The sequence below is a fragment of the Sceloporus undulatus genome, chromosome 4, assembly GCF_019175285.1.
Source record: "Sceloporus undulatus isolate JIND9_A2432 ecotype Alabama chromosome 4, SceUnd_v1.1, whole genome shotgun sequence".
NCBI classification, from domain to species: Eukaryota; Metazoa; Chordata; class Lepidosauria; order Squamata; family Phrynosomatidae; genus Sceloporus; species Sceloporus undulatus.
Window position 1 is genome coordinate 150,544,179 of NC_056525.1, and position 16,241 is coordinate 150,560,419.

Sequence of the window (16,241 nt, forward strand, 5' to 3'; positions counted from 1 at the left end):
TGTAGAGAATCTGTTACCTTCCTCAAGGTATTAAACTTGGAATGCAATATTGGTAGGTTTTTATCTTCACAAAATGAATGCTTTATTTTCTAGACAAAATCTACATATCCCAGAAACCCACTATTCAAGGACACATGACCCCATTATCCTTTCACCACAGTACCTAGGTCCTAGGAGTATCTATGGAAGGAAGTCAACGAGTAAAGTGAGAAGGAGGCACACAGAGGACACAAATACCAAGGTAAGAGACAGCCTTGTACCTACAGGAACTGTGCTGTCAATCATTCAACAGCGCTGTGTAAATTTACAGAGCTTTATAAATAAAGGTTAATAATAATAATAATATTCAATATTTTTGTCCTAACAGATATTAAGTTCCACTTTGGATCATGTTATACAGACTGCAAACAGCTTGAAGAAAACTTCAGAACACATGATGCAAGTGGTTTCAGAAGATTTAGCCAAGGCCAAAATTCAGACATTGTCAAGTGTCACGGGTAGCCAGCACTGTATATGAACATATGTTATGAAAACAATCAAAACTATGTCCGGGGGGGGGGGAGTGTTACTTGTCATAATGGTGTAGTTTTGCATATCATTGAAGCAGACTGCCAACTCTTTAATTTTTCCAGTAGCTGAATGTTGGATATAACCTACTATTACTGAAGCTGTTTGGCTTACGTACTGTAAGGAACTCTGAGTACATTCAGGCATTATTCTTCTTGGTTTTTTTCAAGAAAAAAGCCCCCAACATCTTTCATTATTACTTTCCTCATGCCTAAAGCAAACCATCAAAAGAAAAGAGGTTCCTGTTCACATGAACAAGAACCCTGGAAAATCAATCTACACACAACTATGCTAGTGAGTCAAAGAAAACATAAGAGTAATGCCTGGCTGGACAGGATAGTAGTTGTAAACACTTTAGAAACAGCCTCAGATTTATGCTCCTCCCCATCTCATCACTCTCCATCCTCCTGGCAACAATAAAGGATGATGAGAAGAACTATATCTGGAAAAGATTAGTAATGCATGTAGTTTTACAAGCTGAGGGAGGAAGAAGAGTTAACTATTTCCTTGCACTCCATTATCTTTTAGAGCAATCTGGGAAAAGCACTAAAAACAATTCAGACAGCAAATTCTTCAGAGTTTTTTTATTGAAGGTAAAATGTTTAGTACTTTCATGATTACCTTTACCCATATACCACAGAAAGATCCATGCAGTTCCAAACACATAACCAATACTTGTCTCCAATTTCTCAATAAAAGGTTTACCTTATATTTTGTACCTCATTGCAAGTGCTTCTTCCCATTCCATTAAATTTTGTACTTGAACGTATTGCAGTTGCGAAATTGTGCTATACATTTATATTTACAACTTTTCTTCTATGCTTTTAGGTTTGTGGCCCTTTTATAACAGTATCTTTAGAAATAAACATGTTTCGTAGATAGAAAGTTTGCATGTTATTATTGAAAACTCATTAACATATATACAAACATATTTTCCAAGTTCTAGCATACTGTGTTCCTTAACTAACATCCTCTACATTAAACACATCACAGCAAAATGCCACCTATAACCAATTACATTAATATAAAAACATAAGTTGTTACATACATTTCACTGTTTTGTTTCGCCTCCCTCCCCAACAAAAAAGCAGCAGATTTCAAATTATAAAAAAACCCAGTCCCAAATATAACACTAATTTATAAAATATGTACATAGGGCACAATCCAATTCAAGCTAAACATGTAAGTCCCACTGATTTCAATGTAGAATGTATAAAGATATTTAACATTTCTTTGCCTGAAATAAATAGAACTTAAAATTAACATGGGCTAGATTGTGTCCATATTTATATTATGTGTTCTTTATATCTTTGTTAAGCGCATCTGAAAATCCTTGAGGATTATAACTCCTATTCATTCTTAAAATACACGGTATCCTTCGATTTTGCTATGGTAAGTGCTTTTATATCATCCAGTAGTCTTCTGGGTGTGATGATATGAGTGGAACCTGTATTTTTTTAAAAAAGTAATATTTAAAGAATGGTGATAATTAACATTAGTCAATAAAATTTGAAAATGAAAACACACTTTTTTTGTATAACATATTGTACGCTGTCCAACCCCCACCCCCACCCAGGGCAGCATCAGATCTGTCTTGACCTCAGGCTAAGCAGCCTTTACCCTGGATAATTTACCACTGGTTTTCTGCAGTGTGGATGCAGCCAATGTGATACAGAGATCACCTATTCAAAGTCAAATTGACTCTGATGTCCGATCATAGGGTTTTCTTAGCAAGAGTTATTCAGAGGAGTCTGCCCTCCTCTAACAATGTCATGTACAAAATCACTTGAGGAGCTTCAGGTGGCAGTGGCAAGCCCTGAGTGCCAGACCGCTTCTCCCTCCCCTGCTAACTCCTTCCTCGGACTGACTTCCATCACTTCCTGAAGCTTTAGTCTGTTGTAGGCAGGCAGGTTTTTGGAACCTTTGGCACAGCAGAGACATAACTCTGGGACTGACTTCCATCAGCAAAGGGGGAAAGTGTTGGTGCAACCCTCTTGTTAACTCCTTCCCAAGCTTGATTTCCATCAACTGAAGGGTGTGTGTGTGTGATGGCAGTAACAAGTCCCAAGCACCAGTGCAAATTCTTCCTGCTGAGTACACACCAGCTAACACTTCTGAAGGAAAGAGCAAAATCACTGCATCCAAAGCAGGAAGAAAACATGCCTGGAGCCTGGCTGCTGCAGCCTCTGCTACTGCCCTGGGACTTCTCAGTTTGGCTGCAGTCAATCGCAGCTAATTTTAAATACTTACTAAAACATCCACAGTTTTTATAATCCATAGGGGTTCTGGACCAAAGCCCCTCCAGATACCAAGGACTCAGTGTAACTGAAATTACTCTGTGCTACAACAATGATTTGTTGGAGAAACAATTTTGTGCATATATACTCACTCATTCTCCCCATTTCACATTACTCCTTCTCAAATAGGGGTGGATAAAGTGCAGCCTGCAGGGAAAATGTAGCCCGTTGGGGCTTTTTTTTATTATCCCAAAGGGGTCATAAAAATTGTTCAGTTTTGCTCTAAAATCCTGTGCCTTGTCCCCAAAACGGGGAAAACATTAAGATTTTGTTTTTCCAGAAGTAGGTATGGGGTGTGTGTGGCCCTCCAAGGTCTCCTGGGGGAACTAATGAAGCCCCGTTCATCTCCCAAATTTGCTTACTCTTCCTCTGAAAGATTTTCCTTTAAAAAAAAATCAGAAAGCCATAAATGGTTTGTTACATGCATTTGACTGTGGCTTGTTGCTAGGTCTTAAAATTATTTGAAGCAACACATTGTGGATTGCTAATGGGAGAGGAAAGGTTTCAAAGAGCCAGAAATTGCTGAAAGTTTTGATTATCTTAGTAGAGAAATACTTGAAAATGCAAAGGCAGAATAATGTAGGAGTTGGTACATTAATTGTAATGTGTAATGTTGTAAATGGTTAAAATTTTAAAAAGAAATACTGGCATTCACAACCTTTTCAGAGGCAAAACAGTTTTTACACTGCTATCCTAAGTTTTATGTTGGGGGAGAGACTTACCAATAATAACTTCACAAGATTTGTAGGCTTGTGAAACTTCATATGCACAGCGCATTTCAGAATATGTAATGCCTCCGATGACAAATACAATCATCTTTGACCCACTCTTCCGTTCATCCAAGTGGCTAGTTTTGGGTTTGTGGCGAGCACTGTCAATTAAGACGTAAGAGACTATTATGCCGTTTATTCATATCTACAAGTTATAGATAGTTATAGTGTTTGAAATAAAACTTACGAATTATACTAGAACATATTATTTATTGAAGCACAATAAATATCACTTACCTCACTGCTCCTGAACCATTCCAAGGTGCAGGACACTGAGAACAGTAAGGCCACTCTTTTGTATCCAGTTTATTTTCTATAGTATCCTGAAAGAAAAAAATAATTCCTTTTAGCCAACTAAAATGGAATTTATTCAAAGCTCTCAAATATCTTCTGACTGGTACATGGACATGAGGTCTGCTTATGTAGCAAAAGCTTCCTAGGTTCCTTATGCATGTATATTAGTAAAGAAATGGAAGTTAGGATTTTCAATAATGATCCACCTTTCTGAGAAAACCTAGATGTTACTACTCATTTCTACCTAGCTGAAATTTTAGAACTTGCTTCATGTAACTGTTGGATTTCTTGATTTAAAACACTGAATGAGCTACAGTAGCCAATCGTTACACAAGCAAGTATACTGTACATTTCTCACTCTTTTGACCAAGTGGGTTCAGAGCTATTTGACTGTTGTGCAAAAGGTGAACTTAAACCTACAGCAGACTTTGTGGAGCTATGGGATCTATTGCAACCTAAATGCTTGGAATTGCAATACTTGGGATTTCTCTCTATAGACTTCTGCTGGAGGGGCTTTCTTCTCTGTCCCACCTGTGGGAGAAATATAGTACAGTACAGGAGGACACAGGAAAGGGCCTTTTCTGCTGTGTAATTACTCCCCCTACAGGACCAGGTGGAACCAACACAGAGCTTTTTTGCTAAAGCCTTTAGAGCTTAAATGATTTTGTCCAAATCAACAAACAAAATATCAATTGAAAACTGCACACGAGTGGTTTAAATTTATTTTAATTATTAAATGGTTTAATATGCTTTTAGTCTATATATATATGATTCTTAATGTTTTTAACTGTTTAAATTGATGTTAATGTATGTTAACCTGAGATCCTTTTAGTAGACTGGAGGGAAAAAAAAGATGAATAAATGTATTAAAAATGCAGATTGCGCTTATATGCAAGACAGTTTTTCCTCCAGAAAACAATTTGGAGGAAAAGGTCTACTGTCTAAAATGCAACTAAAATAGAGGCATTAAATGTTCATATATGTAACTTAGGGCCGAAACAGGCAGCCTGGTAAAGGTGACTTCTAGCCAGCTTGCGGGCATGGCATTTAGACATGCCACAACCCTGAGTTGTCCAGCAATTACACACCGCAATTACAGCAATTACACGCTGGGCACCTTCCGGGTGACTTGGGGGCTTGGAGTTCAGACGCCACTTGTCCCAGAGCCGGCAAAAAACCAGCTCTAGAGGTGAAGGGGCATCTTTTATCGGCCCCAAATAGAAGCAGACCTTTTCTGCTCCTATTTGGGGCAGATGCTGGTCAGACTGAGGCTGCAGTGTGTGGTTGCTGCAGCCTTAAGCTGAGACTCTCAGGGGCAGCGTCACAGCTGTCTGTCTCACTCCTTAGAAGCACTGATATATTCTCCTTATAACTAAGCAGTATTTTCTAGAAATGTTACCTCCATGATATCCTTAATGACCGGTGTCCATCTAGAAAGCTGATATGTTTCTTCCGAAGAACGATCCCTCCTGGATGATTTGCGTTGTTGTGATGTAGACTAAAGAGCCAAAGATAATTCCATTTTTTAAAAAATGGCATCAAAAAGATAAACACACATGCCTAAGTTTTATTACTTCCTAAGAAAATCAGATACACAAGCGTAATACAGAAAGTCACACTACTGGTATTTGTACAGCCACCTTAGGAGCTAAACAGACCGGTGTTACACATTGGTGTGGGGGCAGCATGGGGGTGTGGCATACGCCGTTTAAACATGCTATTCCAAAGGAGTGCCGGAAAGCTGCTGCTGTGGTGGCAAGTGCACCCTTTCTGCAGCACAAAAGGAAGTGCTTAAATGGTTAAGAAATATCTCCATCTTTGTCCAAAAGAATTATTAATTATCTCTCTCAAGATACCTATCTATCTGTGAAATCTACCATCTTTTATTAACAAGACTGATACAATCATAGAAATCTGTGTCTGCTAATGGCAAAGGATATTGGATTTTCTTTAGCAGCAAAGCAGAGATATCACTTAGTAACTACATTATAAAATAAAACACTTTTAAAACTTCAACATGAGGCAAACATGAAAAATGTCTAAAATATTTAGTGGTGTTGATATCTAACTATTATATACGTAGTCATTACCATCCCTGCCTTTCCCAAATCTTCAGCCTATCTGTAGTTCTCACAGGAGGGATGGTCACATCTGATAATAAGCTGAAATCTAGAGGCACTCGTACTACTTTTGCATATATCAGCAGGCTACTACCCAATCTCAAACATGAAGTACCACTCCTATACATATAATTATACGCATATGTCTCTATTCAGAAAAACCATCTGTGGGCAGAAGCAGCCTCCCATGCAGATTGTATCTCATCTGTCCAGACAGCACTGAAGTTTTGACACAGGGGGGTAAGAGTTATTGTCTAGAGTCTCAAAGCACACTGAGACTCTTTTTAAAATTAACTTATATTTATAACCACATTGTCAAAGTGATCTGTTGTACACTATTAGATCTACCGTATGCATGTCTAAGTAAAAAAAATAGACACCAAAAACCTGGCTCAGTTTATACACAGGTCACGTAAAATCAAGCGGGGGAGGAGGAGGAAGGGCAAACACTTGCCCCTCAAGGTGCCTTTGCCACCCGGCTTTCTCCTAAGGAGAGAGCCTTGCAGCGGAGGAGGAAGAAGGGTGGACACTCATCCCTCAAGGCTCTGCCACCTTCCGCTCTTGGTTGTTTGCAACCAGCCCGCCTGTCTTCTCCACCTTCTTTGAGGAGATATGCAGGCAACTGAGGGCAGGCAGATAAGTGGCAAAACAGGACCATACTGAGCCACAGTTTTACCCTTGACATCTCCATGGGTCATGCCAAATTCCATTAGTTTTGGCTCCAAACCCTACCCTCAACTTATACATGAGGTTGACCTACAGTCAAGTATATACGGTAATGATGGGCACAGTTTCTTGAACCAAAACAATGTTTACATTACTCAAGAAAAAGGCAAACACCAGAAGAGGCTACTCCAAGCCCTAAACCGAAACTGAATTGCTAGTCTCAAACAGAATAGACTCATGAAACTGATTGCTAAATGGTAGGTCACCACTTATACAAATCCCACTGATTCGGTGGGTTCAGCAACTGAATTTAGGCTCTACACTTTTCTGATGGTATACTATCAGAATGACATCATTTAATCCACAGGTGGGTGTTAAGGTGGTCTAAATCTGTGTTAAGATATCCGGCTACAAAGCTTGAGTTGAACTATATGAGTTCAGAGTAGCTTCCATGCCAATTATGTTACTGACTGTATGCGAAGCACTTTGATTACTCCAAAATCCTTTATGTAAATTAAATACTATCAGTATAATATGATAATTACATTTTAATACTCTTAATCTGAATAATAACCTGGTATAAATTTCCTAATTTATTCCATGCCAGAATTATGTCATGCAATTTACACTACACTGATTGGATTTACATAAATTAATCCGATTTTGATCTCTGAGGTCTCAGAATGTGGACTACTTGGGCAATTCAAGCAAAGGGTAAAGATTCAAGCAAAAGGCAAGAGGAGTACAAAACACAAATGGTAGTGATCAAAGTGGGAACAGATGCTAGAAAAACAAGCATGGTATTGTAGTCATTGCTAGGAGAGTTAATACAGAATTGACTAGGAAAAAAATGCTGCAATCCTTACTGTGGTGAGAATAGGTACACCAAGGTACTTCCAATTTTTGATCATGTCGCTATCATTTTCTATCTGTACTTTTTGGATCAGCTTGTCCAAGGTCTCTTGAGTAGTTCCTTTTCAGTATTTAAAATAAATACATAAATAAATGTGACATTTTGAATTAGTAACCTACTGATATTTGCACACAGGACAATTAAAAAGAGCAGGATCCAACTATGTTATTCTGCTGATGGAAGCAGCTCCATCAGCAGGTGCACCGTAGAAGGGATCCCCTTCCCCCTGCAACTCCCTATCTGCCCTTAAAACCTATTCCAGGACTGGGAAATCCTATAGAACACATTATGGAAGGAGGACAGAAGGATAAACCTTATTGTGTTGACAGGTGCCAATCTAATACAATGGTGGGCTTTTATAAAGTTATACTGTTCCTGCAGAACTGTGCTGAATACGCATGCACTGTGTCACTCAAACCTTTATAATCTCATCCAATCTCTACAGCAATACAATTGCAGTAAACAATAAAAAAAAACAACCAATTTTCCTGAACATAATGGATTGGATCCTAAGTCAACTAAAGAAAGATCTGATGCTTCCCTTTCCTTCCTCCTCCTGTTGTCATCTATGCCTCTCAAAATGCCTCAAGGGGCTCTCATGAACAATGTGAGGCTGGGTGCCAGAGGCTGTTGGGAAAGAAGGCAATGGCCCAAGTTTAGATACTAAGATTAGTTAGCTTCAGGAAATTTGGGGAAGGGCAATTTCCCACCTTCTCTTCCTCTTACATTGTTCAGCCTCCGAGAGAGAAGGGGAGGGGAAACATACGCTTCAACCATTCTGTCTTCCTGGAATAAGTAGCTCTGTAACTCCATGCAAGCAGATCACAATACACTTTGAAGCATCACCTCCAAAAGATCAATTTCTACAATAACTAGTATAAAAGGCATTTATCTCAATATATTCATCCCTCCACATTCACTGGGGTTAGGGGCACAGGACCCCCATGAATGTGGAGAAACCACATATAACAAAAACAATGTGTTTTTACCTGAGAAAACACTTCTCTAGGAATCTCTAGGGTCCTCCAGTGCAACTCTGTGGTCAACATCTGCCAGACATTGGCCATAGAATTGTGCTAGAAGAGCTACAAATGCCTAGTGGAGTGTTCTCTCTAGGTTCTTCAGTGCGACTTTTGGTTAAAGTTGACCACAGACTTGCACTGGAGGACCTAGAAATTCCTAGAGAGAACATGTTAATAAAAACTGTAAATAATCCAATCTTCAAATTCAAAGCCCAAATGTGAGGGGATGAGTATATGTTCTGCTCAGATGAAAATCCATAATTGTGGCCAGTACATGAAATATTTACAGTAATAAACTATGTATAGAGGATTTTTTTTCATACAATAGGCTACCAAAACCTTACCATTTGTGCTGAAGATATAGAGGAGGATGGCTCTTATCTTATCATAGCTGTCGTGATTTTTACTGAGCAGTACTGGAAGGAGGACCTGCATTGAGTCTCTCACTCGCTGTCCCTCAGCATCTGTTCCTAGAGCCAAATCCTAGTCATAAGAGATATCTTCTTAAATCATAACAATCATTCTACAACTTCAGCTATAATGTTGTCACAGTCTACATTTAGCCTTGATTCAGAAGGTAACATTTCAAGGGCATTTCATATTATAGTTGTCTTTTCAAATAAACGACTGTATTTGCTCATGTATAAGTCTAGAAATTTCAAGTCAAAAAATTGACCCAAAAAATCTGAGTCGATTTATTCACAGCTCAATGTAAGTACTGTATCTTAACTCTTATTTAAAAGAAGGAACCATCCCCTAGTGGAAGGCAGTCCTGGAAGAACCGATCCCCTCTACTTTCTCATCCAGCCAGCCTTAAGAATAAGCTCACAGGGCTATGTCTGCTGGAATTTATAAGTTGTTTAACATTATTTTGCTTTGCTTCATCTTTTAGATCCTTTGCTATATGTCCCTAAGTTTTACCCTTGTACCATTCTCGGAAGCTTCAACTGGTTCAGAATATGGCAGCAAGACTGGTCACTGGATCTTCCAGGACCAGCCACATAACACCTATCCTTAAAGACCTTCATTGGCTGCCCATTCGCTTCTGGGCGCAATACAAGGTGTTGGTTATTACCTATAAAGCCCTAAATGGCTTGGGCCCAGGGTACTTGGAGGACCGCCTCTCTCCATACAATCCGCCCCGCACACGCAGATCGGCTGGGAAGCAATTGCTAAGAGTTCCTGAAGTGAGATACTCTACCACCATACAAAGGGCCTTTTCCACCTCGGCCCACAAGCTATGGAACTCGCTTCCCAGCGAGATCCACTTGGCCGCCTCTCTGGACCAATTTAAAAAGGGGCTCAAAACACACCTTTTCCAGCAGGCATACCCCTAATACCCCCGAGATATTCCCTTTTCTCCCCTCATTGATGCATAATCGTGCTAGTCTGGACAGTTATTTTCACTGTAGGATGTTTTAATTGATGATTGATGTTTTTAATGTATTTTATTGTATTTTATGGACTGTATTGTTGTATGGTCTAAGTGCTGTAACCCGCCTTGATCTTTGGAAAGGCGGGCTAGAAATAAAGTTGTTTATTATTATTATTATCATCATCATCATCATCATCATCATCATCATCATCATCATCCATGGATCATATCAAAATCAGCCCCAAAACTTGCCCTCAACTTATACAGGAGGTCGACTTATAGTCAAGTATATACAGTATTCTTTACTTTTCAGATACAATTGTGATTATTCTCACGTAAAAAAATCAGACAGTATTAGCAGCTGCAGAACCATGCAAATGTAATTGTCAGTTAATCTTTTATTTTGAAAATAAATTTAGGCTGTTACTTCTTCTCTGTTCCACAGTCCTTTAGCATCCCCCCCCCCATCATGTCCTCCAGAAATAATGTTTCTAGTTTCACTCCTGAACTTGATGAGGAAAAATATAACTGTAGCCCTTTCCACTGAATAAAATAAAATAAAAAGGTAGCTACTGACATTGGACCTTGGGAAATCAAAGGAGTCTGTTGTAACCAGTTTGGCTCTCCCAATATAGCAGCTGCACCAACTGCCTTTCCTAGCTTCTTCTTGCAATAGCTTTCTACTGATTTTGCTGAGCTGGAAAGACCATTGCTGTACTTCCCCCCCTAAACATGATAGAAGTTGCAATACTGGCCAGAAGTGCTGATAATAATCACCAAAATCAAGTGCTACTTTATCTCAGAGAAGTAGACCTCTGTTAGAATGCTAACCGCATTTGTTTGGATCAAACACCAACGTACAGAGGAATGTTTCACATACCTGTTCAACTTTGCACAGCTTTTCTACATTACTCTTGAATTTATTCATGCAGTCTTCTGCTATGTTGAGATGCACTACTTGCTGCAAAACAGAAGTATTTTTTTTAAATAACCATGACACAGCAACAGAAATTGTACAATTCTAAAGTAATTACTGGACAGAACTGTTTCATATATCCAGACTAATATTCTGTGGATGAACCTTAAGAATCGTATTTCACATTTTTTTAAGGAATAAGCTTTAACAGCTCAATTGAACCTGATTCTCTTACTAGTCCTGGAACTAAACCCACAGATACTGAGGGCCTACTGTACTTCTGAGTAAAACATGCTTAGGAATGACTGCATGTCATGACACTAAAATACAAGACAGATGTTAATTTGTTTTCTTCAGTGATATTATCATCTTTGGCATGTACAATATGCATAACATTTAGGACAAATTCATAGAGACTAGGGTCAACCAAAAGCAATCAGCAATTACACCTTCACATGAACATACTTGGAACAGCGGTATAGAAATAAATTATTATTATTATTATTATTATTATTATTACTCAAGATACCCAGATGCTGAGGCCTAACAAGGCTACTATTTTAACCCCTGTTTTTGGCCACAGAATGTGAGATCAAAAGAACTACGGTCCAGTCCAACAATTCTGTGAATAATCTGCTCAGTTTAAGTTCAAGGTTTATTTAAATTTTAGTTTGGGAAAACAATTGCCACTGCTGTACCAGTACAGTGCTCTAGTCCTGGGCCAAGAGGAAAAATTCAGAGCCATATCAAATATTGGTCTTCTGCTGGTGGAATGGGATAATTGGTTTCCTCGCTACTCTGTGTGCACCACCAAAACCAACTCTAGGGAGTTGTATTTTCAGGCAGTGGAGAGAGAAAGGGAACAAAATTCAGTCAATGTAATGGTGGATTTACGCCTTTGTACCCTGTAACACTAATTAATCACAGACTCGGGACAGATGCAATTTTTAAAAAAACCAAAAACACCCAGCACTGCACTCCTCTATGTTTTGCTCACCTTAGTAATCTGTTTGCGAAAGTATGGCATTTTTTTCATGAGCTGAGCCAGGTTACTTAAAGATAGCTGGAAAAACAGTTAAAAAGTTCAGTCTCAAAATACATTGCATTCAACACATCTTTCAAAGTTTGCTGCACTTGACGAATGGCAAACATTATGATCATTAGCTTTAGGAAATCTACTAAGATTGCAATTCATTGCACACTTACATGGAGAAAGAAGCATTAAAGTCTCCGGACCTTGCTTCTGTGTACATCTCTTTACAATTGCACTGTACATTTACTAACATTTTTAATTTTCTGCTTCAGTAAATACCAACAAGGAAACCTCAGCACATTTTAGAATAAACCAATGGATCTGAACTACAGCACTTCTTGCCACTAAATCCATTGTTTTAGTATCAGAATGCTGATTTAAAATGATAAACAGAGAGTAACTTAAAAGAACATTTGATGTTATCTTAATAACTTCTCACCTTCCCTTCTGTTGCCTTCCTTTTGGAAGAAACTTCTTTCATAAGTTTGGGTATCTCCCTGAAATATAACAACATGTTTTGTTACTATTTCTAAACTAGAAATAAGCAGAAGTACATTTCTATGGTGTTGTCATCCATTTGTTCCCGCCAAAATAAATTCCAATTAAACATTTCAAGGATCCAGGAAAGTATTTTTAAAGGCATGATGATGGCCACAGACTCTTTTAAGAATCATCTCTTTGAGGTACCCATAAAGCTATTTATGACCTTCCAGATGTTGGACCAGAACTCCCACTAGCTCTAGTCAGCACAGCCAATTATAAGTTGTAAGCCAGTTCTAGGTTGTAACTGGACAGTATCTGAAAGGCCACAAATTGTCCAGCACTGAACTCAAGCTTTTTCCAACCCTAGGTCTTCAATTGGAGTGCAATAACACCTGACCATTAGCAATGCTGGCTGGAGATTTTTGCAGTTGTAGTCCAAAACTGGGGATCCAAGGCTAGGAGAAAACTTAATTAATAGATAGGGATTTACACTGCTCCAAGGACATTTTTCATATTATCAGGCCACAGTTGTTGCAAAACCCTGATCAGGAAGTCCAAATAGGAGTGCTTAGGAAAGTCTTTAACTGTTTCTATAGCTGAGAAGGGATCTGAATGCATGTCTTCCATTATTAGGCCTAAATGTCCTGAAGGCACCAAATCCTGTCTGATCTCAGAAGGTAAGAAGGATCAGCCCTAGTTAGTACTTGGATGGGAAACTGCAAGGAGTACCAGGTGCTGTAGGCTATATTTCAGAGGAAGGAAATTACAAATCACCACTGAATATGCCTTGCCTAAGAAAACCCTCTGAAATTCATGAAGTCACCATATGTCGACAGGCACACAGGCACACAGACATACATATCCATGATCAACGCCCAAAGTTTAATGTCAACAGGTGACCTGAAGATAAGTAGACATACACTTCCATGATCTTCTCCCAAAGTTTATCATAACCTATAGATGCTCAAATGGTTTGATCCAGATGAATTAGTGGAACTGGTACTGAAACTGGATAGATTTTCTTCGTCTACTTCAGTCTGACCCAGGTGAACACAAAGCTGTCTAAATCAGTGGTTCTTCACCTGTGGTTCATGGATCCCCAGAAGGCCACAATGTCCTCACAGGGGGTCTGCGACGGCTTGAAGGTTGCTTAGCCCATCTACCCCCACTCCCCACAGTGGAGCGTCCATGAGACGGCAGCCAAGGCAAAGGCAAGCAGGCAGGCTACCTGGCTGGGCCTGAGTATTGCTTGTCATGTGGCTGATCTGCTGTGGGGAGGAGGCGGGCTGAGTAACTGAGTGACTGCAGAGCTGACAGCCAACCAGCATTTGCCCTTTTCTTTCTCTCCCCCCTCTTTTCCAACTGGGTGCACTCCACTCTATCAGAAACACTTCAACACCCCCTTTGATGCTTTCTTCCTCAGGAGAGGATACCCAGAGAGGAGAATGAAGCAGGGATGGAAGGAGGATGGAAAATCACAGATTCTTATGAGCTGGAAGGACTGCAAGGGGAGCGGAGTTATTGACTTCAATTTGCACAGGTCACCTTTGGGAGAGTGCTTCATGAATGCTGCTTCTAGGGAGCAGAGTTCAGTCTGCTCCAGCCTGGCTGGCTAGGTCGGCATGTGGTCATTCAGTCTGCTCCACCTGCAAACTGGCAGGAAGAAGCAGAAGAAAAGTTTTCTATACCCTTCCTAAAGAAAGGTTTAATAGATTGTGCAACTGTTAATGGTTAGTGTTCAGGTATTGTTATTATCGTTTTAAACTGTTGCTCCTTTTTGAGCCAGCCAAAAGCTGGCTTTGCAGCACTCCTGCGACATGTAGACACCGCGCCACTGGAGTGCCGCAATGCTGGAGCACGTATGGTCGTGTGGATGACATGATGCTGGCTTTGGGATGGTGTCAGAGCAGTGGTCTGTTTCGCCTCTAAGTTTAACTAACTTAGGTTACAATGTTAGTCACACTTACCTGGAATTAAGCCCCATCAAACTGAAAAGAAATTGTTCCTGTAAGGATATGCATAGGATTTGCTGATTGTCTGGATCTAACACCACATATGTCATGTCAAAAGTAAGTTCCATTGAGTTTAGTGGGGCTTCCTGCCAGGTAAGTAAACACAGAACCACAGCCTGTGTTAGCTGGACTTGGTTTCCATTCAAATAAGTAGGACAAGTTAGTAATTATTCAGCTCCCACTGAATTCATTGAGAAACTATAATGCAGTATGGATCAAACTCCATTTAATATGCCAAACCCTATCTATCTACAGTGAGCAAGTGAATGTACGTGCATACATAAGAATGCACACAGAACTTCATGTCTTAATTACATACATCACCTAGATTAAGTCATACATACTCCAATACATCTGCAATATGCTTATGTCGTATTTTCACCCAGAGGTCATCATCTTCCTCTAGGATGGCTTCCCTTTCTTTCCCACTTGCACCCTCTGTTTTATACCTATATAATAGGAAAAAAGGGTATTAATTTATATAGGTATATGTATAGAATGTTTTTTGCATAGACATTTAGTTGATACTACAGGAGAAAAGCGTTTATAAACTCTTACTATGAACATACAGCATCAAGAATCTGACAACAAAATGCACAACCAAAAGTTGTTCTTTCTCAAACAGCACTGGGCAACAGCAGTGGGTCCTGGAGCCAATTTTCTGCCTCACTGAAGTGTAAGTATGACTACACTATTTATTAGGTAGTTGTTCTCACTATGACACAGAATTAAACAGAAGGACTCAGGAGAAGATGAATTAAGATTATATTATTACTCATGAGCTGCAATGAGTACCTCTGTATTCCTCTTGATGTTTATCCAATATACAGCACAGTACAGTACTGGAAACTTGGATAATTAAGTGAGAAGTTCTTCTTAAACCTCAATGCCATTTGTTCCTCTCATTTTTTTTGTCATCTGTCCCACCTTCTACTTTTCACCCCTCTACTTTTTCAGCGAGTCACTCAAATTACCTCATGACTTGTTCTGAATGTTAACAAGCAACAAATTAATGCAGTTTGGCCATCTTTGGTTTAGAACAAATAAGGCATATTACTAAGAAATAAATCCTTTCAATATTGATAGAATTTACTTCCTAGTATATATACACAGGATATGCTGAAAGGATCCATACATACACATATATGGAATGCTATAAAAGTGTTATACAGTACTAAGGAGCTAAGTATCACACTTATTTGCATCATACTTTTGCTCTCTCTGCCTCCTGTGTATGTTTCTAATCATACATGAACAACTTTGATGTTAACTCAGTTTCTTCACATCCTCATGGTTATAGAAATTCCTTTTATTTTAACATTGGGAAATAATCCAAATATTGACTTCACATGCAATCACAGAATAGACTCAAGATAATGGGATAATTTAGTTTACACATAACTATAACATGCTTAGCAATACATACTGTTATTAAGCAGATACCTACTAACTGAAGGACTACTACAGAGTACTAGTGCTATGTCACAAAACACTGTTTATATGCATTGAAACTCACATAAACTGATTCAACCAGAAAGCAGGAGAAATGCAAGAGGGGAAAAATGAAATGTTAGTTCATGGCTTGGTTATCGAAGAGAGCATTAGCTACCAAGTAAGGATCTGATGTGGCTGAATGCATTAATTACTCCTTCTTTTATGTTTAATTTAAAAGTTGAAATCTTGCTGTGGAAATTCATAAATAAAATATAAATACTAACTGCTGGTTCTTGGCATTTTATGTTGCAACGTAATGATTGCACACATTTAATATTT

At 39.0% G+C, this 16,241-nt stretch overlaps 2 protein-coding genes across 2 annotated transcripts in view; one reads left to right on the forward strand and one right to left on the reverse strand.

Moving 5' to 3' along the window:
- Nucleotides 1-555, forward strand: part of AKNAD1 (AKNA domain containing 1) — a gene marked incomplete at its 5' end in the record, with an annotated part of 18,143 nt that extends 17,588 nt beyond the window's left edge. The window contains 2 exons of the mRNA XM_042463289.1: nt 94-241; nt 368-555. Coding sequence (XP_042319223.1) covers nt 94-241; nt 368-517 — 298 coding nt within the window. The remainder of the gene's footprint in view (nt 1-93; nt 242-367) is intronic.
- Nucleotides 556-1,136: 581 nt separating this feature from the next.
- The window catches only part of STXBP3 (syntaxin binding protein 3), a 39,967-nt gene continuing 24,862 nt past the window's right edge, over nt 1,137-16,241 (reverse strand). Inside the window, exons 10-19 of the mRNA XM_042463288.1 lie at nt 14,813-14,917; nt 12,413-12,470; nt 11,938-12,003; nt 10,905-10,985; nt 8,994-9,132; nt 7,581-7,687; nt 5,328-5,426; nt 3,872-3,957; nt 3,587-3,735; nt 1,137-2,014 (exon numbers count right to left, since the gene is read on the reverse strand). Coding sequence (XP_042319222.1) covers nt 1,917-2,014; nt 3,587-3,735; nt 3,872-3,957; nt 5,328-5,426; nt 7,581-7,687; nt 8,994-9,132; nt 10,905-10,985; nt 11,938-12,003; nt 12,413-12,470; nt 14,813-14,917 — 988 coding nt within the window. The 3' untranslated portion in view covers nt 1,137-1,916. The remainder of the gene's footprint in view (nt 2,015-3,586; nt 3,736-3,871; nt 3,958-5,327; nt 5,427-7,580; nt 7,688-8,993; nt 9,133-10,904; nt 10,986-11,937; nt 12,004-12,412; nt 12,471-14,812; nt 14,918-16,241) is intronic.